General features: G+C 54.3%; 7 protein-coding genes across 7 annotated transcripts; 2 read left to right on the top strand and 5 right to left on the bottom strand.

The window, feature by feature from the left end:
• Nucleotides 1-1,336: 1,336 nt before the first annotated feature.
• LRP88_09700 (nuclear transport factor 2 family protein) lies at nucleotides 1,337-3,119 on the bottom strand (the record flags this gene model as incomplete). Its single annotated transcript, XM_083246181.1, has 4 exons — nucleotides 1,337-1,624; nucleotides 1,680-2,705; nucleotides 2,767-2,841; nucleotides 2,895-3,119. 4 exons carry the CDS (start codon nucleotides 3,117-3,119, stop codon nucleotides 1,337-1,339), a joined length of 1,614 nt encoding a protein of 537 aa, XP_083097294.1.
• A 2,281-nt stretch (nucleotides 3,120-5,400) lies between these two features.
• LRP88_09699 (ribosome assembly factor MRT4) lies at nucleotides 5,401-6,239 on the top strand (the record flags this gene model as incomplete). The annotated part of the gene is made up of 3 exons (XM_083246180.1): nucleotides 5,401-5,591; nucleotides 5,651-6,130; nucleotides 6,182-6,239. The coding sequence occupies 3 exons, from the start codon at nucleotides 5,401-5,403 to the stop codon at nucleotides 6,237-6,239; spliced, it is 729 nt and encodes a 242-aa protein (XP_083097293.1).
• A 772-nt stretch (nucleotides 6,240-7,011) lies between these two features.
• LRP88_09698 (U1 small nuclear ribonucleoprotein of 70kDa MW N terminal-domain-containing protein) lies at nucleotides 7,012-8,550 on the bottom strand (the record flags this gene model as incomplete). The annotated part of the gene is made up of 6 exons (XM_083246179.1): nucleotides 7,012-7,683; nucleotides 7,764-7,775; nucleotides 7,857-7,888; nucleotides 7,953-8,058; nucleotides 8,111-8,238; nucleotides 8,289-8,550. 6 exons carry the CDS (start codon nucleotides 8,548-8,550, stop codon nucleotides 7,012-7,014), a joined length of 1,212 nt encoding a protein of 403 aa, XP_083097292.1.
• Nucleotides 8,551-8,892: 342 nt separating this feature from the next.
• LRP88_09697 (mitochondrial 54S ribosomal protein mL43) lies at nucleotides 8,893-9,419 on the top strand (the record flags this gene model as incomplete). Its single annotated transcript, XM_083246178.1, has 3 exons — nucleotides 8,893-8,931; nucleotides 8,990-9,072; nucleotides 9,128-9,419. The coding sequence occupies 3 exons, from the start codon at nucleotides 8,893-8,895 to the stop codon at nucleotides 9,417-9,419; spliced, it is 414 nt and encodes a 137-aa protein (XP_083097291.1).
• A 361-nt stretch (nucleotides 9,420-9,780) lies between these two features.
• Nucleotides 9,781-10,785, bottom strand: LRP88_09696 (triose-phosphate isomerase TPI1; the record flags this gene model as incomplete). The annotated part of the gene is made up of 4 exons (XM_083246177.1): nucleotides 9,781-9,812; nucleotides 9,863-10,465; nucleotides 10,544-10,614; nucleotides 10,748-10,785. The coding sequence occupies 4 exons, from the start codon at nucleotides 10,783-10,785 to the stop codon at nucleotides 9,781-9,783; spliced, it is 744 nt and encodes a 247-aa protein (XP_083097290.1).
• Nucleotides 10,786-12,626: 1,841 nt separating this feature from the next.
• On the bottom strand, nucleotides 12,627-13,944 carry LRP88_09695 (uncharacterized protein; the record flags this gene model as incomplete). Its single annotated transcript, XM_083246176.1, has 3 exons — nucleotides 12,627-13,209; nucleotides 13,259-13,504; nucleotides 13,568-13,944. The coding sequence occupies 3 exons, from the start codon at nucleotides 13,942-13,944 to the stop codon at nucleotides 12,627-12,629; spliced, it is 1,206 nt and encodes a 401-aa protein (XP_083097289.1).
• Nucleotides 13,945-17,614: 3,670 nt separating this feature from the next.
• On the bottom strand, nucleotides 17,615-19,616 carry LRP88_09694 (uncharacterized protein; the record flags this gene model as incomplete). The annotated part of the gene is made up of 6 exons (XM_083246175.1): nucleotides 17,615-18,350; nucleotides 18,405-18,523; nucleotides 18,588-18,807; nucleotides 18,874-18,931; nucleotides 18,989-19,242; nucleotides 19,510-19,616. 6 exons carry the CDS (start codon nucleotides 19,614-19,616, stop codon nucleotides 17,615-17,617), a joined length of 1,494 nt encoding a protein of 497 aa, XP_083097288.1.
• Between the last annotated feature and the right edge of the window lie 4,449 nt (nucleotides 19,617-24,065).

Raw genomic sequence — 24,065 nt, 5'->3', positions numbered from 1 at the left:
GCTACACCTCCATCCGCTATATCCAAGCCATGCTAGACTACCTACCTATTTCCCTCTCCTCCGATCGTCTTACACACCCGGATCTCTCGGCACGCAAGCCCCCTCCCTTTTTTCCCCAGAGCCTCATCCTGACCCGAACCCTCGTCCGGTCTCACATGACCTCTTGTTCAATGCTTCTCCTCCCCCCCGCCTGCATTAAGAAGGTCGGAGTAAGAACCCTCTTCCCCCCCGGAGGCCACGCCCCGGACTTTGCGCCCTACCCCCGGGAATAGACCCCGACCAGCCGCCGAGCGAGCGGCCGGCTAGCAAGAGGAGGACCATAATGCAATGGGACCATGCATCAATTACGAAATACGTCTCCTCCGTTGATCAAAAGTCCCTCCCGTATGTGAAATACCAACAAAAGGACCTGACCAACAGTACCTTGAGAGACGGACAACATCAGATGCGGCGAACCATTCCACCGGTTCTACCCACGAGCTTCGTTTGCCAAGTTCTTCGAACTGAAACTCGCATCCGCCTTTTGCCATCATGAACCGTCATCACCTTGTTGGCTTTTGCGTTGCATGTACCCATAGATGTTACGTTGCCTCATCCAACCCGCGACATCACGGTTGACTCTCTGTCTTGAACTTGGCTCTTCACCGACAGTCTGTGGTATCTGTCTCGTCTTCACCCTTTCTTCACACTGCCCCTTTTACAAACATGCTTCAGAAACCAAAGGAACTGATGGCTACTTGCACAGTAAAGTGTACAATATACGGTCTCCCTATAGACCCTCTCGTACATCCAGGCAAAGGCTCACTTCCGCCTCCAACCATTTCATTGTTCCCTAACCGTCCTCCCATCCATCGCTCCCCATGCTTGCTTCAACTCCCCGAGTCCCGCCTCTATCGCCCTCACGTTCGCTTTTGTGAGAATATACACGGCCATTAGAAAGTAATGATGCCAAACCAAAGCTCCCACCCGAGGACCTTTTCACCCCCCTTTTCGCTGAATCCCTGAGCCAATCGTCGGTTGCCGAGGATGAGATGCAGATGTAGCGCGCAAAGCAGCGAAACTGAAAAACGAACAATCATGACTCCAGGTTCCCAACTCCATCCTTCCTCCCAAAGGGAATGCCAAACTCCGCCTCCTCCCGTCCTTCCTTCCTGTCGGCATTTGCCAAGTGTGTGTTTGTGGTTCCCCCCTGGCGTCGTTATATTTTTACGCCTTGTTGGCAGAGTGTCCCCAGGAGCATCAAAGCCCCTTTCATGGGCCACAGTGCCTATTATATAGGCAAAGTCAATAACCGGTAACTGTGTACCAGCTTTGCTATGCCGCGTGATATGCCAGTTTAGGCATTCTGGGCCTGAGAACCGCCACGGCCTCGAGGGGCACCGCGACCTCGGTTCTGGCCGGAGAAGTTACCTCGAGAGCCCTGTCCACCAGAGCGGCCACCGTCGACACCACCACGACCGCGTCCAGAAATACCACCTCGGCCGCCATAGCTGCTACCACCATAGGCGTTGGCCTTGGGACGACGAGGCTCAACAACAATGTTCTCTCCGTTGACAGTGTGAGGGTTGGCAGCGACCGCAGCCTGGTAGCCCTCAGCAGTCTTGTACTCGACAAAGGCACAGTTCTACTTATGGTTAGCACATAGAGTCCAATGGGTCAGGGGATATTGCCAAACATACCTTCTGGCGGTTAATGTCAAAGTAGGTCAGCTCGCCAAAGGCGGCCAGAGTGCCCCTAAGCTCGGCATCTTGAACCTTGTCGGTCACATACTTGACATAACCCAGAGTGCCCTCCTTCTCGGTGGGAGGTCCAGAGATGGACTGAGGACGGTTCTGTCGCTTCGAGTCGGCACCAGCGGTCTGCCAGCCAGCAGCATCCTTGGCAGCAGGCTCAGCGGCAGGAGCAGCAGCAGCAGCGGGGGCAGCGGGAGCGGCAGCAGGCTGAGAAGTAGGAGCGGCGGCAGCAGGAGCAGGAGCTCGGCTCTGGGCAGGAACGGGAGGAGTAGGAGTCTTGGGGAGAGGAACAACGGGCCTGGGGAGAGCGGCGGCGGCACGGCTAGCCCAGGTCATGGGCTTGGGGGGCGCGGCAGGCTGAACAGGGGCGGGAGGAGCAGCGACAGGCTTGGAAACAGGCGTAGGGCTGGGATCCTTGGGCTTCTCTGGCTCCTTGACATCTTCCTCAGCAATCTCCTCGGCGGCAGCATCAGCGTCGGCAGCGGGGATCTCGGGCTTGGCCTCAGGGGCCTTAGCCTCCTCGACCGTAGACTCAGCGGCGCTTCCGTTCAGAGCGGCGCTGTCCTTAGATGTGGAAACCTCCTCCAGCTTCTGGTCCACGACCTCGGGGTCGAGCTGAACAGTCTCCTCCTTGGTCTCCTCGACAGACTTGGGGGCTTCAGGCTCGACAGGAGCGGCAGCAGGCTCCTCCTCAGCAACCTCGGGCTCCTCAACAGGCTCTTCGGGGGCAGCGGCAGATTCGTCGTCAGTCTCGTCGTCAATGTATCGCAGGATATCGTTGAGGACAAAGTAACCAGAGGGCTGCTGAGCGAGAACAAAGGTCTGGACGAACTTCTTGGGCTCCCCGGCCTTGTTGGAAGTCTCGCCAATAACCTGAATGACAATGTTTTCGAAAGAAGCCTGGGAGTCAACATTGGATACTCGAACCTTGCAGTCTTGGAAGTCGAGGGCCTTGATGCGTTCTTGGATGGCCTGTTGTGACAGGATTAGCAATTGAATTGGCTAGGTACCTATATCTGAGATTGAAACTTACCTGTCGACCGACGGAGACGTTGGCAACCTCAGCTTCAAGACCGTATACGAATTGCGAGCGCTTGCCGTAGAAGAGCTACCAAGCTGGTTAGTGAAAATCCGAGCGCGCACAGGACTGAAAACACATACGTGGAGTTTCTCAGGCGACTTGCTCAGGGTGGTGTAATATTGCTCGACAAAGTACCATCCAACCTCATCCTTGGACAGGTTGCTGTTGCTGGCGGGGGCGGAGACAGAGGCATCGGTAGTGGCAGCGGCAGCAGCAGGAGCGGCGGCAGCAGGGGGAGCTGTTTGATGTTGGTTGGCATGTTCCTTGTACAGATTCTGATGGGTGAAATTACCGTTGGAGGCCATGATGGCTGTGTGATTCTGAAGTCGGAGGGTGACGGAGGTGAGGAGGGAGCGAGAATTAGGTCGGACGCGCGATGGAAAAGGTTTTGATCGCGAGAGGTGCGGACAAAGACGGGACAAAGAAACGCGGCCCGGGGTATGCGAATGGGCTGCAGATGGCGACGGTGCTTGGTGCGAGGTGGAGATTCGAGTTTATTTCAAAGCGTCGGAGGACTGTAGGGCACAGGTGATGACAAACCGTAGCCAAGAGGGTTCGCAGACGCAGGCGGCGGCGACGATGGTGGAAAACGGGGAGGGGTGGCAAGGGTGGGAAAGATTCGCGAGACTCGAAGCGGACGGGACGTCGAAGGAGAGAAACCCTGGAGATGGAAGATGGAAGACGGAGGCTGAAGATGCAGAGTATTGAGGATGGTGAGAAGGAGGAAAAGGGCGAGAAGGTCTCTGGGATGAGGTTGTTGAGATGATGTGGTTTGGGTGTTGGGTGGTTGATTGTGGAGGTTGTGTGTGGCCCAGAAACAAAAAAGACCTTGTGCTTGTGGTAGGTACGGTAGCCTAGGTCCTTCCTTCCTTCAGGTAGCGCGGTAGCTCGGGCTCGGAGTCGGAGGCGCCTGGTCCGTGCGTCAGCTTCCACGATATTCGGAACGGAAGCGACCAGTTTTCCCGAAGCAGCAACTGTTCTTGGCAGAAGACCGAGGCATTTGGAATAGTTAAAATACGCAATCTACGATGCCGTTTTCGGTTGCAAGTCCTAAGGACTTGTGTCTCGTCGCTGCAAATGCATCTCCTGCGCTCCTCGGGTCGTCCCATGTTCCACATGCCGCTAGTTCAAGGATCCTCTCGTTGACCTCATGTAGCATAATAGCGCGGAACCCTGTCATTGCTGCAGTGCACGGGGAATAGTCGATTGCTGAATTCAAGCCACTTCCGCGTATTTCAGCATTATGCCACAGTTTATAGAATAGCAGTTGAAGCCACGGGAACCAGCAATGTCCCTAAACAGGCAAAGCTAGGGGCGAATCACACTTCACGGTTCAGCGTGATAACCCTCGTGATTAAAGTTGTGGCAAGGCAGCCCTGCTGGAAACTCAATGTCAAGACAGTGATTCGTAGACTTACACACTCGGCCCTCCACAAGACGTTTATTGTTTCATACCCTCTATTTTACCCGCAACCATCTCAACCCCACAGAGCTGGAGAATATCACGCACGAGCATCAATGCTGGGCCAACATGGTTTAGGGCTCGCTCGCAATTGCTGAGGATACGTGGATTAGAATGATCACAGATCTCCAAGCTCACATTAACAATCCGTTACTCTGTTCCTAGTTGTATAGCGCAACCAGACGGAGAGCCTGAGACATACTCTTCAGCCAGCAAGGGCACAATGAAAGCACGTGCAATGAAACGGGGATGTTTCACCCAACACTTTTAGCCCGTACCTCTCGAGAGCGAACCTGTTTGGGGCGAATGACACCCGAGTGGCCAAAGCCCCTTGTGGAATTGTTTCAGCGCTGACACAGCCTGAAGGATTTATGACTGCCCTAGTTGATGAAAAGAGCCACGATAGATCCCCGAACTCGTCCTGAAAGACAGTGAATATCTGGTACTGGAGCACGCATGTGCCAAGCTGGCGATATTTGCTACAACATGTGGCCGGAGGCAAGGAACGACTCATGATGAGCAGGTCCATTGTTGTACGTAAATTGAACCAGGACTTCGTTTCTCATGAAAAAGTATGGCTCACGAGAGTTAGCCAAGCTTTGCGGCTTGAGTACCTATGTACATTGTAATAGTATTATGCTATTGGCCGCTCAACGAGTGTAATTCGCCTTGATCCCATTGGTGATGATTGGACTTTAACTTGGGCAATCTTCCTGGATCTCTCGCATCTAGTTTAGTTAAGAACAAGCACAAAACGGAGGAATTTTCATCATAATGACTCGGCCAATAGAGAACTCATGTACTCTGTTCCTAGATGCCGAACATCTACTCTCCTCTCCCCTCGCCTTGACCCTGTCGAGGTAATTACCGAATCGGGATCAAGGTGAGACCCCTGTAGTTCTCATCGGTGAATGCGCCAATGCGGGGTTCGTTCCACCGCCCACCTGAATTTTTGGCTTTTTTTTTTTGGCACTCGAAAAATTTCCACAATCTTATCAGTTGCTTCCAGCGGGCGCGGATCTCAAACCAACCTCGACTTTTTTTCCTCTTCACACCTTGGGAACCCAAGTCAATTCTTCTTGCGCCGATACAAGTATCAATCGACACTTCTCTAACCCGCCAAAATGCCCAAGTCGAAGCGCGCCAAGGTCGTCCACCTCACCCAGGTGTCCAAGAAGACGCGGGAGAACAAGGACAAGCTGTTTGAGAACATTCGCAATGAGATTCCCGAGTACCAGACCTGCTTCGTCTTTAGCGTCGACAACATGCGCAACAGCTACCTCAAGGAGGTGAGGCGCGAGCTCTCCGACTGCCGGTATGCCAATCTCTGCGAACCTCGACCGCGGAAACCTGGACGCTGACCCGTCATCGCAGACTCTTCTTTGGCAAGACAAAGCTCATGGCCAAGGCTCTTGGCCAGACCCCCGAGGAGGCCATCGCGCCCGGTATTGAGGGTATCACGAAGCACCTGACTGGCACCGTGGGCCTGCTCCTGACGAACCGGCCGGCCGAAGAGATCCTCGCCTACTTTGACAACCTCGCTCCCGTCGACTTTGCCCGCGCTGGCGTCGCTGCCTCCCGCGGCTTCTCCCTCCCCGCCGGTGTTCTCTACGCCACCGGCGGCGAGGTCCCTGCTGAGCACGACGTGCCCCTTGAGCACACCATCGAGCCTGAGCTGCGCCGCCTCGGTGTGCCCACCCGCATGGTCAAGGGCCGCGTTGTTCTTGGTGATGAGTCTGGAGAGGGCGAGGACTATGTCGTCTGCAAGGAGGGTGATATCCTGGACTCGCGGCAGACGAGGCTGCTCAAGCTATTCAGCGTGTGCCTGAGCGAGTTCAAGGTCAAGGTGTTAGCGTAAGTTTTTCCCATACGCACTTTGTCTCATCAACGACTAACACACCGCAGGTACTGGAGCGCCGCAACCTCCGAGGTGACAGAGGTCAACGCCATGGATGAGGATTAAAAAAGATGAGCCAATAACGATGCTCTTGAAAGAGAAAGAAACGCACACGGTGCTAGACGTTTGGCTTGACAGATTCTTGTGTGTTCGAATGACTGATACCAGCATGAACTTTTATTTTTATGGGATCTCGGCGTTGAGGGCCATGGGATATGGAGGGCATCATGTTTTTTTGACAGTAGACCCGCCCCTGAATGACAAAAAATACATACTCAAAAACATTCACACGACGACTCATGCACTCACTCAGCCAGTACTATTTAACTGTTACTTTCAACTGAACAAAGAACTCCTAAGTGATACATCAGAGTCGGCCTTCTCGGCCATCCTAGGCGACATTTTCAAGGGTCAGCAGGTCACGGAGTCCTTACCCTGACCTTACCTATGTTGCGCAACGTCTTACGCCCCTTTTCACCATTGTCACCCTCCTCCTACTTTTCTCATCACCTCCCAAAAACCAATTAGAATACATAACAAAGAGAAAAGTTACCTCCCACCTTGCCTCGTCTCGAACCCGTCAGGAAGGCATTTGGAGCGTCGTTGAAACCGTCAGGGGTAAGATCAGACTTGGCGGGTTAGGGAGGCAGTATAGCCGGTTAACAGAAACAAGCGAATCCAGAACGGCGCGAGAGAATACTCCGAAACTGCCGTAGGCGTGATTTTGGTTGTCGATATAATCTGGTGCGCTTACCCTTGGTGGAAAAGGGGGGTGTATTAATGACGAGAGGACGAGAATCGACAACCCACCAACAGGCCATGGAGAGGAAACACTGCTTTAGTATCGGCGCAACTTCCTTGGATCCTCGTAGCCACCGTCATAACCACGTTTCCGGCCACCGTCATCGTCGCGGGGCCTGTCGTAGTCCCGGTCCCGGTCGCGATACCCACCTTCTCGTCCACCTTCTCGTCCACCTTCTCTTCGGCCGATGGGTTCCATGTTGCTTCCAGTACGTCGATTGTCGCGGTCTCCGAATCTGCCGCCGTCGCGGTAGCCACCGCCGCCACCGCCACCACCGTGTCTGTCGTCATATGAGCGGCCGCCGCTTCGCGAATCATACCCACCAGGGCCTCGATCGCCTCTGCGGTCACCGCCGCGGTCGCCGCGATCACCTCGGTCGCCATAGCCACCATTTCTTCGGTCGAAGCCAGGTCCAGAGGGCGCGTCGCTCGGTGCGCCGTATCCGTTTCTATCGCCACGGCTGTAGTCGCCACCACCGCTCCGGAAGCCACCTCGGCCGCCGTAACCTCCTCGGAAGCCGCCCCGTCCACGTCCGCCGTCGAAGCCCTTGTAACCACCGCGGAAACCACCGCCAAAACCGCCAGGACCCATTGGACGGGAGGGCATCGACCTGGTGTAGCCTCGACCACCGAGACCACCGCCAAGTCGTCGAGGTCGCCATCCTTTAACGGTTCTGCCTCGTTCGACGTCTACCTTGATACGTCGATCCTTGATGCGAATGCCATCGCAAGCATCCAAGGCAGCTGCTCGTGGGTGCGCCAGATGGCGCAGGTGTCAGTCAATCTTACCATAAATAGTACCTTGCGTGCTGAACGGGTTGACAAAAGAAAAGGAATAGCAGAGACGGGCAAGCTTGAGGGCCCTTGTGTCTCGCTTTATACTTTAAAGAAAGGGCAAGCTTGAGGGCCACATTCTGAAAGGTACATCCAGGGAAGAAGACAAATGTCTAGTCAGAAGGGGGATGGGGGTGAGTTTACCTCTCATATCTTTCTCTCTCTCAAAAACGACGAAGGCGTATCCTCGATGGGGCTTCTTCTTCTTGTTCGGCTTCTCGTGCGCGTGTGTATCGACAATGATGCGAATCTGGATCGCGGTTAGCAAATGATCATGAATCAGTTGCACAGGGGCAGCATACGCGCTCGATGGGGCCGAAGCGCCCAAACTCCTTCTCCAGGTCTCTCTCATCAGCATCGTAGCTCAGACGCGCGACAATTAAAGTCTTGAAGGCATCGCCTCGGACGTTCGGATCCTCGTTCGGCTTATCTGTACATTGGTTAGCGATTGCGCGACAGCATCACGGCTGGGCTTCTCACAAAGCTTAGGCGCCTGCGTCACCAGCTCCTCCAGGTCTTGCTTCTTCTCCTGCTTCTTGCGATCGCGCGCCTGCAGCCAACTCTCGGTAGGGTTATAGACGTCGGTCTCCTTGTACTTCTGCAGCTCGGGGAGGAATTGCGCAACGCCGCTGATGGGCGCTGTCTTGCGATCCTGGGGCGCATGGTCGGGCGGCTCGACCCATCGCAGGGGGGGTCGCGCGGCGAAGAGTGCGAGCAGATTCGGGGGGAGCTTGTCCGTCATGGTGGAATCTCGCGTCAGATATAGCAGAAGAAAAATAGAGAGTAATGAGCGAAATGAAGAGACGCGCGAGGGATACCGCGGTCGATAATAGATGGAAGGACCAGGCGCACGGAGTTTAATTGTGTCGTCGCGCGGTCGTGAAATTATCCCCCAAGACTCGAAGGCTGCCTTTCAGTCGAGGCTGAGACCATGTTACCCGGAGTTCTGCCGTCACAACACTAAGCCTCTTTGGGGTACCCTGCACGAGTGCTGATTTTCCGGCGATGGCCTCGCGTGTGTACGTCAAACTCTCACTGGTTGTCGTTGGATCATGAGGATAGCGATTGACACGGCCAGACAAAGATGACGATCAGAGCACTACGGCAAGTAGCAAAAGGCCAGGTGAGTCTTCAATTGATCACAGCCCCTCACCTGAGGGTTTGACACTGACCGCTTCCAGAATGGCCTCGGCGCATTCGTTCTACAGTGCAAGAGGTTGGATTTCTTCTACTGCGACTGGGCCGGTAGCTCCAAGGGAATGAAGTAAGACAGCCCTTTTTACACTCTCCTATTTGAATTTGGTCTAATCTTGCTGCAGCGGCTTCATCAAGTCTCTCCTCCCCAAGTTCGCCGCCGCCAACCCCCAAGTCGAATTCTCCATCTCCCCCCGACCTGGCAAGCACCCCGTGGTCATTGGCCACTACATCAACGGCCGTACCAAGCCCATCTGCGTGCGAAACATGTCGCCCTACGAGATCCTGCAAAAGGCCGAGCTCCTCCGTGACGCCAGCGGAGAGAAGCTGAAGAAGACCAACAAGGCTGTCACCAGCACCAAGCCCAGTGTGCGTGGTATCTGGTCCCCGTACCACGGAAAGGGAATGGTGGTCTGAGACGAATGTTTGGATTATGTGTATATGTATCTGGAACAACTTGGGGTTGCCTGCTTGCTGCATTGGGTTGCGAGGAAACTGTACGATTTAGAGTAAGGATCTCCGAATGATAGAAGCGTCAATGATACCTGCTTCGCCGACATGACACTTGACTTGACTACAGTTGACAAAGGGAGAATTTTATGGTCAAATGAGATATATAAAAATGGGATTTTACGGATGGCCCGGACATTTGGCACCGAGAGTTCACAACAGTTCGACTGTTCATGGGTATTTTTATTTCATTCATCATCTATCTGCTCTCCCTTCAAGACAGTATATCCTTGTCTCAAGAAGACTTTTTACTTTTGATCTTGGTTCCTTACTGCTTGGTGGCGTTGATGATGTCCACGACTGGAAGTGGTCAGTACACATTCGTTCAGGAAGCAACGGGAACAACTTACAGGCAGGCTTGAGGGAAGCACCACCGACGAGGAAACCGTCAATGTCGGGCTGCTTGGAGAGCTCGCCGCAGTTCTTCTCGTTGACGCTGCCGCCGTAGAGGATGCGGGTCTCGTCGGCGACCTTGTCGCTGATGCCGCGGAGGAGGTCACGGATGGCCTTGTGGACCTCCTGGGCCTGCTCGACGGTGGCAACCTTGCCAGTGCCGATGGCCCAGATGGGCTCGTAGGCGATGACAATGTTGCTCCAGTCGGAGATCTGGGACTTGAGGGACTCAATCTGGGCAGAGACGAACTCGATGGTCTTGCCGGCCTCACGGGTCTCGAGGCTCTCACCGCAGCACCAGATGACCTTCAGGCCGTTCTCGGTGGCGTACTTGGTCTTGGAGGAGACGACATCGTCGGACTCGCCGAGGATAGTTCGGCGCTCAGAGTGGCCGAGGATGGCCCAGTTGATGTTGCTGTCCTTGAGCTGGGCAACGGAGATCTCGCCAGTGTAGGCACCGTTGGGCTTGTCGAAGACGTTCTGGGCGGCGACCTCGATGTCGGGGCGGATGGTCTCGCGGACGAGAGAGAGGTAGAGGGCGGGAGGGGAGACGACGACCTCTGCAGGGACAAGTCAGTTGATGATGCTCGGAATGAGGGGCAGTCGAGGGACGATGTGGAGGTGAGGGGCAGACATACCAGCGTTCTCGTCGAGGGTGGCGTTGTTGAGGTTGGAAACAATCTCCTTGATGGACGACACGGAGCCGTTCCTATAAGAGTAACGTGTGAGCTTCTGAATACAGCTTCGTAGGACCTGCGGCCTTTTTGCTTCATGGAGGGGGAGGGGGAGGGGGAGGGGGAGGGGCAGAACAGCAACGGATTGGATGGCGGGGTAAAACTGACATCTTGAAGTTGCCGCCGACGAAGAACTTGCGAGCCATGATGGGCAATTGGACTATGTTGACCTGAAAAGGGGAAGGTGTTTTTTGGTGAAGCAGAAGATAGAGAATGTGGATGAGAGAGAAAGAGAAGAGGTGTTGTTGAGAAGGGTAGCTAGCTAGTAAATAGTTGGACGTGGTGGTGGTACTAGGCCCGGCGCGCGTCCGTGTTAGTTGGGGCGGGCGGAGGCGGCTCAGGCCAGGTCCATCCATCAGGTCATGAACATGGATGGATGTGCATTGACACGGACGGACAGGAACACGGAGGGGCAGTGATTACTGAAACATGGCGAGTAGTCACTAGGGATGTGATGAGAATTATGCCTATATTGGCCTTGTCTTATGTTCTCCCATCAACTTCTTCAGTCGTTACCTTAACCTCCCATCATCATCTACCGCCCACCAAGCACTTACACTGGCCCGGCGACACGGCAGAGCCCGGAGCTCCCAGCCCCATCCCGCCGGGTCTCCTCCCGTTTCTCGCCATCATCCGCGGGGCCGTATCTCATAATACCCGAGGCTGATCAGGCCAGCTTTCCCAGCCGCGTAGACCAACATCAGACACTCACCTCCGCGGCCGGGTACCTGAAATCTCTAACGCAAATGGTTGCTGATCCGACTGGCGTCATAGTGGAGGAGACTAACTACAGCGGCATCCCACCTTGAAAGGTAAAGGACCTCTGCACCGAAGCTTTGACCGAGCAAGCTTCGGAGATACTCACCGCTCAGCACGGCATACACCACCTCTACAAACCTACATCGTCCCATACGCAGCACGTCCTCTCGGTGAGCCTCCGTGCCCGCGATCCAGCCTCTCCTTGGATGAGCACGCACACCCACACCGTATCCCCCTGTGTGCGGCGCGTACTTGCGCATTCAGGTCAGCACGTCCCCGGGACGAGCAAGACATGGCATGCAGTGCAGCATCTCACTCTCCGCGATCCTGCCCCTGGGTCACTCTCCATCAGCTGCATCCTGTACAATTACCCTGCTTCTTCCGACTCCTTGCAGCTTTCACCGCTGCTTTTCCCTTTGCTGTGTTTGAGATATCATCTACAGTCCGTCAAGCATTGGTCTTGGCTTCTGAGATGGGGCTGCGGCGAGTATCTTGACCCCCTGGATGATGTAGCGATAGTCCTCAGGCGACAAAACGCACTGTCCCTAGCTGTCGAACCACTACGTCTTACCGAATATCATGCCATGATAGTCAGCCTCGTCAAGAAGCATCGTTCTTCACCCATGTCACACTTGAGGTTGTCCAGAAGGAAAGCAATGCTATCAAATGACAAAATCCTATTCCCTAACAAAATGTCTCTATCTGCTACCCTCTTGCTGTGATCAAAGGGGTCTGTCTGTATCTGTCTGTAACTTGTCCTACAACAAACAAAGTAAAAAAAAGTAGATGTTTGAATCAATCTATCAGATATGTCCTTCCTCTCGGCTTCCCCTTCTCGACTCTAAAGTCGTCAATGTTCCCTTTCGCAAAGTGACCCCGTCCTCCTCCAGGCGCCGGTTCCGAGAAGTCGGCGGCGTTCTCCTTGGTATGTGGCCTTGGGTAAAAAAGACTCCGACGGGATGGCAATGCGTCCTTATGGATGGGATGCTATATCTGGCAGGACTGGCGTCTCTGCCGAAGATCCTTGGGCGTCTGGTTGCCCGATCCGTGGTGCGTGTTGGAGATTCAGAATATGGTCTCTTGATAGACGGTCATCCCGGTCTCTGCATGTGCACTCGCACGATTCAAATGTTGATAAATCCTGGTAGCAGACAAGTTTCGCTTTTCTAGGTCCATCTGGTTAGCTCAGGGCTTGTGGCAAAGATATCAACAGTCACTTACAATTCATTCAACCAGTGCCAGCAATAGCGTTGCCAGTCTTGACTGAGTTGAGGTCGTTGGTGAGCTTCATCATGGAAGTGAGGCGCTTCTGCATGGTGGCGATGTGCTGGACGTTCTGGGCATCCTCGGGCTTGACAAGGGTCTGGAAGAGGTTCTCCACGGCCTTACGGTGCTCCATCCACTGGTCAAGAAGGGGCTGGGTCACGGACTCCTTGGGCTCCTGGGGAACGGGCATGGACTTGACGGCCGCCTTGCGGCTGGGGGCGGTCTGAGTCTCGGTCACTTCAGTCTTGCGCTTACGTCCCTTGGAAGGCTGGGCGGATCCGTTGGTGGGCGAGCCACTGGAGCTTCCATGGTCGTTGTGGACGCGCTTCATGTGGTCTCGGAGGTTCCACTGGCGGGGGAATCCATTTCCGGGCACGGCACGCTCACATCCCTCATAGACGCAAAGGAAAGGCTTGTCACCATGGCCATGGAGTCCGTGGGCCTCACGCTCATGGCGAAGGAGGCACGCAGTCGACGAGAAGCGGGCGCCCTCGCACGACTCGGCCTTGCAGCGGTAGGGCTTCAGGTGAGAGTCCACGAATTTGCTAACAAGTCAGTATAGTCACCAAACACGACCGGCGGGGTGTTTCTTACTCGTAGTTGCACTTAAGCTTCTCGGCCTTGTGGTTGCAGCTGGGTTGTCCCTCCCAGGGGCAGTGGTAGAGTCCATCCTCATGGGGAGCGGCCTTCTTATAAAGATCGTGGTCCCTGGCGGACTCACCATCACTGTTCTGTCGTCGGGGTCCGGCAAAAGGAGCAGGCAGGGCAAGGGTCTCATCAAGCTGAGGCATCACCTTTCCATTGGCATCCTCGGAGATCAGGGGAAGGTTCCGGTCAAGGCTAAAAGAATCGACTAGGTGAGAAACCGATTTGGGAGTCACTTTGCGATCGGGTAATACGTACCTAGGCGACTGGCATTGGATCTGAGGCGACGAGTTGGGGCTCTGGGTGGGGAACCACAAGTCCTCGATGGTGTTGGGAGAGGAAGATCGGGAGATGGAGCTAGAAAAGCAGTCCCAGGGGCTAGGAGGAGAGTTCTCGGCAAGGCTGACATCAGGGCCAAGCTGCATGTGGGCTGGGACCACGTGGAGGGGGCTGGAGTCCGGCAGGGAAAAGGTGGCATCGCCGTTCAGTCCAACGTCGAGGGAGTATCCAGGCCAGTACATCTGGGTCGTGATGCCATCGGCATCGGTGTCCAGGAGGCAAGTATCAATTCCCGCCATGGCAGCACCGGTCTGGGTTCCAGTCTGGAGAGCGGAAGCATTACCTGTGAAGTCCATGTTGTTGGACAAGTGTGATGATTGTGACAGCGCAGAGCCGTTGGATCTGTTCGAGCTAACCCTGGACATCGCTTGTCCACCTCGGGTCACAGGAGCAGTCCTGGATGCAGTCCAGTTGGTCTGAATGTCCTGGCGTCCTTGGGAGTGAACACGGCTTCCTCGGGGGGTAGTCTGGCCAGATGTGAAAATGAACTCCTCGGCTTCTCCGGAATGGGCAGATCCATTGTCTGAGAAATCTTGAAAGTTCTGTGGTCCTTCTGCTGTCGTAGCCCACGACGAACCTGTCAAGAGGTCCGCTGATGGTTCTGTTTGAGAAAAAGAAAAGAGTCCAGATGTTGTCGAAGCCATGGTAGGCTGAGAGAAGCTGAAATCGCTGAGGAAATGGTCAGTGTGCCGTTCACGACTACCCAAAATCAAACAAGAAAAAGAAATGATGGTGCTGATCATGGCTTGAATCAACTTTGAATCTGTGGAATCGGTTAGCCATTTTTCACTGCGTGGCTGTGGCGTCGTAGGTACAGACCAAGTATGACAGTGAGGAGCATGGATCTAGTGTTAGATCTTGCTTTCTGTCAAGGTTCCTTGGGTGTCCGTTGAGATTGGGGCGATGTCTCCAGTCATTCTTCAAGTCACAGGTCGAATCCAGGCTCAAGCATCCAGTGTCGTGTCAAGGGTCATTGGCGAGTGGTGGCGGCGGCGTTGGTTGAGTGTTGAAGTCGAGTATTCAGGTCGTTCAGTCTCAGCTTCCCGTTCTTCGGTCAATCAGGTTGTTGGTATAGCAATTTGCAGTGTCGAGTATGGGTCCCAGAGTCGAGTATAAAGCAAAGAGTCCATGTCATCCATTGAAACCAGGGATAAAAGCCAGCGAAAGGTCAAATATAGGCGTTCCAGAGACAAAGTGTGCGGATGCACAAAACAATCAAATTGGATTGTCAGATTCATGGCCGTTAAGCCTGAATGCTACCTTGATTCCTAGAGCGACCATCCAGTGCGGGCGAAATGTTGATCCAGTCTGCGTCATCCAGTTTGTGGCATCCATGCGGTCGATTGTCTCCTGGTTGTTGCCATGTCCAGATCTAGTCCCGAGTTCAAGAGTATCCATGTTCCTTGGGTCGAGTCCATGAAACCAGCAATGTCCTGAGGCAAAACGAGGAAAGAGGTCCGGCCTTGATCCATGGGAAAAGCTGCGATTCAATGTACATCAACGGGCAATACTCACCGTTCGGTGGCATAAAGCCAGAGTGAGAATATCATTGTTTCATGTCCGGCTGGACAAGTCCATGTGTGAAAGAGATCCCGGCAATGAGTGTCGACAATCCTAGGAGAAACGGGCCATTTGATCCATGTGAAGAAGTTCCCTGGGGCGAGAGCTTGAAGTGTTTGTTGTCCGGGAGCGATATCCTTGAGTGGAAGACAGAGTGAAGCAAGATGATTGATACATTGATTTCGCGCAACATGATTCAAAAAGCAAACGCAGACCTCCCAGGGAAGAGTAAAGAAAACAGTACCTGGACAGCGAGTGAACCTCATCGAGGTCAGTCGAGTTCTTGAAACCTGGCATGGTTGCCGTGGTCACACAAAGAGTAACAGTCATGGTATCCTCGGGGTAGAGCAAATTGAGCTCTTGTGATCCAGCAGATCAACGCAGGACGTTGTCTTGCAAGTTCAGACCAGTGGCAAAAACTGTCGTCAAGTTGGTGTTGTTGCGCGACAGGATGATCCTTGGGCTGATTGGGTTGGGTTGCTTTGGTGTTTCCTGACGGAATGGCAAGCAAGCGTAGACAGATATGGTAGAAGAGGGTTAGAAAGAGGAGTAGGAAAGGATGGGTCGTCTTTGAAGGATCAGGCCGAAGCGAGGATTGTTGGGCAGTAAGAGGCGAGAGTTAGGCTGGAAAATTGAGGAAGCAGAAGTGAGACGTTGGGCAACGAGGGACCCTGCGGGTTTTATCATTGTCGAGGCCTGACGACTTGCCGGAGCCAGGTTCCACAGCAAGCGATGGATGCCAATGAAACTGCCGCATAGGATGGCCGCATGAGTGAGTTGGCGTTTGTGATTTCAGAGCGAAGAGACCGGTGTGTTGGATTATTGCAGGGATATGCGTCCAGGTATGGGCCAAAACGACCACGACTGGCTCAACTTCCCTGATTTGGTGAGGGGCCTAGTGGAGAGCAGGCCCGGGGCCCGTCCTATCACTTGGCGTCAACTAGTGGAAGGGAGGGATGATGGCTGTCGGACAACGCATCACTGCAGCTGGTGAGCGCAAAAGGGAGCTGGACGAGGGTGAGCAGTGACAAGATGCGAGGAAAGCGCGGGACCAAGGGGAAAGGCAGAGGCTGGCACCGAGATTGCGCTCAAGTCGTCATCCCGTCTTGCGAGGAGAGTTTGCATTATCAGCGTCGATCCTTATGAAGTTCGAGTCCAAGCGCTTTTCGAGAATATTAGTCTGCGAGGGCAGTCCTGGTATTGGACCTCCAAAACTTGGTCCTGGCGATCTTCTCAACCAAAACACCACTGTTACGAGTCAAACGGCGCTGACGATGTCGTCCCCTCTCCGGCCGGCCCGCAGCAGAAGAGACCACCCCCTTCATGCCCCTATCTCCTCCGGCCAGGTCAGCACGGGTGGATCAGAAGAAGAAACCATCACCAACCAGACTGCGTCCTGCGAACCGGCATGCAACCAGCGGCACACCGAGTCTGTCTCCCGTCACCCGGGTTGTGTATCCCGGTGCTCTGATTGCTCACAACGCAGGCCGTGCTGGGCGGGGTAGGTCTTGGTCGGCCACGAGCAGGCCCTTCATTACGAGACTGGACGTACCTCAGGAAGATGCAAACAGAGGGAGGCTACAGAAAGGGCCAGCGATTCGCCGAGAAAGCAGCCTATGACAAACAGCGGTGGTCAAGGTGGGCGAGAAGCGCTTCCAGAATCAGAGGGAACAAGGTGCGACAACAACAACGAGACCCCAGGGAGACCAGAAGCGAGACAGGCACACTCGCTCGCGTCGCTTGCAGTCGCAGGCCGAATATCGTGTTCGTGACGGTGCCAAGACAGGGTAATCCAACGGTGCCAACGTTGCGATCCAACGCTGTGCTACGGGAGACGAAAAACTCTGTCGCTCACAGACAGGCTGATGCCTGCTGGTGTTGATGTGTTGTTGGTGTTTGATTGACCACCTCAGTTTTGAGTTTGCTTTCCAAGGCAATGGGCCAGGCACTGATTCCACTTGACGGAAGGAAAGCATTAGGGGTCCTGCCAACTGAGGAAGGTCTCACCCCACGTGATGACACGGGACAACCCGCTCCACCAACGATCCATTTCCATCCCTTCCATGGAAGCCAGCATGGAAGCCCACCAACAAACGCGGAAACATGCCGTCTAACGACGCGTGGCCAAGTGCGGCTCTCTATTGATATCAATACAGTACATACAACAAATCTCTGCGTCGACTCTCTTCTACATACACTATGTATAGGTCCAAAAGATCTAATTTCGGAAATCCCGCCCTCACCATTTGTCAGCCCCAGGTGCAATAGGCCAACTGCTCGCCTTACAATCATGATTGCTCGAGTGAGCACTCAGCAAGACGCTCCGCCGTGGCTCCAGAATGACGAATCCTCGTGAATCAGTCCTACTAAAAGATTCCACGCCTCCAACACTTCACAATGCATGTCCTAGTCCGAGTCCAGCTCTATCACGGCTGGACTCGCACTGCTTTCACCAGTCACGCCTCCCGCGATCCCCTCATTCCATAGCTCCTCCAGTCCCCTCTCAACCTCACCCTCTATTCTCCCAAGCACCCCGGCCAGCATCGCCTTAGCCGCCTGCCAGCTGTTGATGCCCAGCTCGCGACTAAACAGCTTCATCTTGTCACTATAGACTCCTCGCCACTTGGCCAGCTGTCTCTCCTCGACCATGTTACTCGCTCGCCCCGTCGAGGCAATGGCGGCCCCAAACATGACGCACCACAGCCACAGCGCCTGTGTCCACACGCTCGTTTTGAGGTGCGCCTCGCCTGCGTTAACGTCATCGATCAGTTGCTCCAGAAGCCAGTCGATCAGAGTCACGTCAAAGTACTTGTGACCCAATTCGGAGCACAGGTAAAAGAATGTGGCGATGAAGCTCGTTCGGCTACTCTTGGGGTCTCCGTTAAGGATTCGCGGCACGTATTGGGTCGGGTTGAACCCTCTCGATATCTCGTAGTTGAGGTTGAGGTCCTTGGTGTGATTCTGCCACAGCCTTGCTGCTCGTGAGTCGGTATCTTCCCACCAGCCATATCTCGGTGCCTCGCGAGGCGGCAGCGCTGTAATGTCCCAGATGGAGGCAAACAGGAGTGCCATAAAGGTTGGTTGATATTCCGGTACGTTGACGAGCTGGCCCGACTTTCCGGTTCGCAAGCCGTCACCAACCCTATTCATCAGCATCAGCAAAGGTGGAAATCAGAGTACAATCTGGCAAACCGACATCTTGAGCATTCTTTGGGGCAACGTCGGGACTTGTTCACCTGCCCGATTCCACTGCTCGACTGCCGACCGGATACCCTTGAGGTGTCTCGACGAGGCATCCAGCTCTCCAATGGCGCCCTAGATCAATGTCAGTCTCATACGGTCCGACACTGCGTCCGACACTGCATCCGAAATGTCCTACCTCAGTTAGTGCGAGCGCAGAAATCGCCAACATGGTGTCTCCGCTCTGTGCAGTGTCTGGTTTCTGGAGTTGTTCTCTCGCGAACTGGTAGGTGGCGGCTTTGTGGTACAGGAACGGGATCCTGACCTCGTCCATGGACCCCGTAACCCAGGCCCATTGGCAGGCCGACAGCATCAGACACATATGCATGTACCCCGGGTTTTCAAACGACTTTTGGATCCTAGACGGCTGTCAGCTCATTGTTTCGGCCGAACCATGAAGGTCCCGGGGATTCGGGTCACCGCACGCCGAGGATTCCAGTTCCCTGGCTACGGGTCGCTGGCCCCATACTGCGTATTGCGAAACTGATTAAGCACGTTAGTCGCCATTCTGCCGGAATCCTCCTCGTGCAGGCAGCTTACAGTGCTGCAGGAGGCGTTTTGACGGCTCCGGGAGGGCGTCGAAAGAGCCCCCAACATAGTTGTTGAGGACGTTGATGAGACCTGGCGCTGGAGGCTCAGCCAGAGCCATCTGGGAGTTGCCAAAGGCCTCAAGTTCGGTACTGGGACCTGCGGCGCTGCTGCTGGATGAAGGTGAAGGTGACGACTCATTGGATGGCAGCGTCTGTTCGGGAGTTGGATAGATGCATTCACTCCCCGTCTGGAGGCAATTGGTGCTACGCTCGCCAAAGGCCGTTAGTCAGTCTTACAAACGAGACCACTACAACTCGACGGTCGGCGCCCAGGTCTGACGCGTGGCACGGCAGTAATGCAAGGCTCGTGTGCCCTACCATACTGCCGGATCGCAGCCTTGCATCAAGCCAAGGGTCCGAGGGAGTGAGTTGCTGGAAAGTGAGGGGGGGAAGGGGAAAGTATAAGAGGTCGAGCAATGATGTATATGGATGGTATGGTGCAGCTGCAGCCGGGAGAGAAGAGTCACGTACCATAACGGCTTTTGCTCATCGCAGCGCACATGTCTTCGTTTACAGGTCTGGCATCCATTTTTGCTCCGTCGATGAAATCTCCTCTTGCGTTCCTTTGGGGGAGCCATTCTCTTCTCCCGTGGTCATGAGGGTTAGTTACTATTGTGGTGTTTCTTTGGCTCTCCGAAAATGGCAAAGGCTTAGCAACCTCGCCCACATGCTGATGTATGTGTCGGCTCGTCTATCGTCAAGATCCGCAGCCCGGCAACTCGGGGACAGTCGACGGGAAATATTCCACAGGAGGCGAGGTTCTGGTGGTGAGGCACGGTTGGCACGGTCTGAACAAGAGACAGGCCATGGAGGCATGCCTTCGTATTGAGAACCAGCCTTTGCCCGATTCCAACCAAGCCAGATGGCGGGATAGCCCCAAATAGAAGCCAGAGAGCAAAGCTCGTTTCCCTAGACGAGGCCTGCAGGGACCTTGTCCAATCAACGCACACTGATCCCCCCTAGACCCATGACTCGCTAAGACCCGGTGGCGGGGGCTTTCTCACCCAAACCCGTAGAGGCTACGCCCTCTGTCCGGGGGACTCGAGATCAGTGAGGCCATATTGGAAAGCAAAAAGGCGGCCGCTCGACATCGGGCTGCCTCGAAAGCGCATTGTCTCGCGCAGGGTGGATCTTCCCATGAGGAACCTCCTACGTCACCGCTGCACGATGAGTGACAACCAACGGTATGGAGCCTCATCTGGGACCAGGATTGCTAGTATAGCATCGGGAGGCTGGTGCTGTTACGATGCGCCCACTTGGAGCGGGAGCCTACCAACGGCCTTTGAAACGCTCGAAACGGTTCAAGAGGATGCAGATGGCACGAGACCACCACCGACAGACATTGTGAGCCTCACTACAGACGAGCCCTACATAAATTAAATCAGCCTTGCCCTGCAGACACAGTTGGCAGACGCTCCAGACATGAAGATCACCATGCATGCCATCCCCTCTTCATTCATGTTCTGATGCTGTTGGTGCGTCAACTAGCGCCATCTCTGTAGTGAATGACCGAGGCTCTCCGAAAGACACCAGGTCCGATCCGGATCGGACGCCCGTGTCGGAGCCCCGGGGGTGGACCCGCCTCGGAAGTTGTGATGGTATGCTGCCTACGGAGGATGGTTTGGTTCTCATGCGGGGCTGTGGTTATTTTGGGTGACGGACTCCCGGTCGGCATGTCAACAGGGGGGGGCAGGTGCATTAACGCGAGCCCGTACCAGGCGATAGCTCGTGTTCCCTCCCTCATCGTGCCACGTGCTGCTAATTGGAGGCGGCGCAGGACATGGGGGAGCCCTTCAGCCCTAGGGAAACGAAACAACATAAACGCGGCCAAGCACTGGCCCTTTTGCGTCGCCAGGGCAGACAGACATCGTCTCCCTCGTGTCAGCGGTGTCTCATCTTTGGAGGCTGGCTGAAGGCTCGTGTCAGACTCGGTCTCCATGATGATGATGAGGGACCCTCTGAGGGCTGAAGGGAGCGTTACGTCCGACGCCCTGGTCAATGAGGCGAAGCTGCCTGTTTGTCGCACCGTTGGAAGCAGAAAGATCACTGCTGCCTTGTCCGATATGCATCGAGGCCAGGGTCGCAGCCGTTTTGTGGCTTGAAGAACGGAGGCAGAGGGACTGCCTATTCCCCCGGACTGCCGTTTCTCAGTATATGGTACTAATCCTTCGACCAACTGGCTAATTTAGCCCAGGAGCACAGAGGGCACGATATGGGGAATGACGACGCGGTTCTACGCATCATGGCTTGACAATGAGCCCTCGCATTGAAGCCCTCGTGACGATACCAAGCGGCATTTGTCAAGGTGGCGTAGGGGGGAGAGGGGACGAGCAGGTATTATTGCAAGGGATTCTATTTACGGATTCAAGGAAGGGATGGAGATACAGGGGGGGCTCGACGGTACGTAATATCTTCAACGTCGATGAGAAGCGGGCTCTCGATCTGTCCTCTTCTGCTCTGCTTTCCTCTGCAGGTAAGCTCGCGTCCCATCGTCTTGGGTCAATCACCTGGCAGTCGTTCGCAGGCCAGGTCGAGAACATCGAAGGGGGCTGGCCAGTCTCACCAAAAGGAGAAGCCGAGATTCTCGTAAAGAGGAACCAGAAGAAATGAACAAGGACAAAAATAGCCAGAGCTAGAAGGCATTGGGAACCGGAGACTTCCAAGTTGGTCGAAATGCAAATGCCTGCCCCCCAGATCGAGAGGGCGCCCTACGAGCTGTCAAGTTACTATCTGCGACAATGTCTCACCACGGGATGTGGGCGGTCACGGGCATCATTCGGCGTCGCAGTTGCAGATGCCCTCCGAGCCAATCATTCATACGAGATTTTGCAATGAAGCTCGATTATTGAGATGTAATTGCTCTTGTTCGTGTTAATATCACAATACGGCATTGGATGCATCTCGTTGATCGAAAGCCGCCGTTAGATCGAGACGGTGGCGCTTTAGTAGGCTGTCGAGAACGGCCCCCTATTAGCGGCCCATCCAAACCTCACCTCTGAATGAATAGATGGCTTCTTCCGTTAAGAATTTTAACTCTAAACACTCCGTATAGCCGAATTAAAGGAGCTGCCTCGGCAATTGTTGATTTCATGGTCTAGAATCGTGGTCTAGAATCGTGGTCTAGAATCATGGCAGTGGCAATAATGTAGGCATTCAGAGTCCAGCCCAACAATGATCAAGTCTGCTCACAATTACACACAGCTCACGATGATGACAAGACTACACGGATCACACTGCAAGAACTTTTGGTCTCGCTCCTTCTTGAATGCTGCAGTCATGGTTGTCGCCGAGTTACGAGGTCCCCGTCTCACCATGCTTCACACGGCGCCTCACAAGGCGGACAAGTGCCATCTTGCATCTCGAGCACTTTGGATCCCGCTCCTTGGCGCTGCAGATGCTTTGCTATCAGTCACTTACGAGGTCTCATCTCAGCTAGCAAGACTCATCCCGTAAAGGGGGGACCAATGCCGGCGGGAAGCTCAGGTACGGGGCCAAAGCCAGCGTCAGGGGTTGCACACCACCTCGAAGCTGAACATTACCCACGATGCCAGATCCGCGGTATCGTTTGTCGGGTAGTCGTCGACTGTTAGATGTCGATACGAGTCTGTGGTACGGCATTATCCGCCGTTGTTGGGAAACTCGACAGATCTATGACCAGTTGCCGACGTTTGTGGCAGTGAACGTGGTGGCGGCTGCTCGAGTAAGGAGCATTGTTCACCGCCGGCTCTCCAGGAGTGTCCTTTTCTTCAGGAGATCACCCCTCTCCTCATGCCTTGGTCTTCTACGGGCTTATCTTTCCCCTCATTCCAACAGCAATCCCGCCTTTGCCGACAGTCACCCTCACTTAGCGCTCAACATCACCTCTTGGAGCCCCTCCCTCGGGCAGTACCAAAAGCCGAGGGCAGTTCTATAGGCCGAGAGGAGAATTCCGTCTCAAAAGCAGCATGATCTGATCGCCAAAGATTTCTTGGGTGCTCCCGCCCAGCGGAGTCATTTCGCGAGACCTTCTTTGGTCTGTTAAGACCAGGGGTAATACGAAATGGGGGCTTTTAGGCCAGATCCTCGGGTCTTTGACGCTTGGATGGGGTTTGGAGAATTTACAGGCTTGTGACAGCGAAATCTCGGAAGTTTCAAGCCTTCTTGAGCCAGTAAGTTCAATAATGGGAGCGACAACACATCGTCGGAGACCATGCTTTTGCTGTCCAGCCTGCGACAAGGAGGTCAAAGGTCGAGAAGAAAGTGCCAGAGGCCGATTTTACGGCTTGGAGAGACAGTATAGGACGATGCCGAGCGGTTGATTGAGTAGGGTTCTTCTACTGTGGCTGAAAGCGTGATCCAGTCTGAAACTTTGCAAGTGGCGGGATCAAAACGAGGAGTGGTGTTTTGGCGAGCTTGAAGAGACAGTGACCATTCTTCCGATTCAGCGGCCGCAAAGACCTTCCTTGGGCCTAAAAAGATTAGATATCAACATTATGGAATTAGTACAAGGACATTGGGTGTAAGTAATTGCATCGTCACTGTCGTTGTGGTAAAGTTGGTCCCGCATTACCGTTGACAGTCAAAATATTTGGGAGCAAATCGACATTACGCAAACAACTTGAAATCTAAGCATAATACTAATAGCTTGCCTTAATCTATTAAGCTTATTAAGTCCTCTTTCGTATAAAACCCATATTGAGAAAGCCATACATTCGCTACACAGTTCCTCATTGTGGTTACCAGAAGAATGGGAGTCCGATATCAGCATTAGGTTCTCGACGGTCCTTGTCGCCATTGTCTTGACTATTAAATATTCATTTGGTGGAACAGAGTCCGTTTTATGAGCATCGCGCAGTGGTTTCAGAGGTGTTGGTGAATGTAGTGACTTCGTGGAGTGCTGCCGACTCCGGTGACCAGATTTTCTTCCCAGATCAGACCCTGCCGGCCAACCGCTGGTCACCATATACAGTAAGCAGTGGATGTCGCTGACTATGCAAAGAAAAAGCCAAAGAAAAGGGGGGAGAAAGGAGGAACATTGTGCCGAGTGT

Source organism: Fusarium phalaenopsidis, assembly GCF_050370095.1.
Source record: "Fusarium phalaenopsidis strain FUZ10S chromosome Unknown contig_32304, whole genome shotgun sequence".
NCBI classification, from domain to species: Eukaryota; Fungi; Ascomycota; class Sordariomycetes; order Hypocreales; family Nectriaceae; genus Fusarium; species Fusarium phalaenopsidis.
This window is presented reverse-complemented; position numbering and strand designations above follow the sequence as displayed.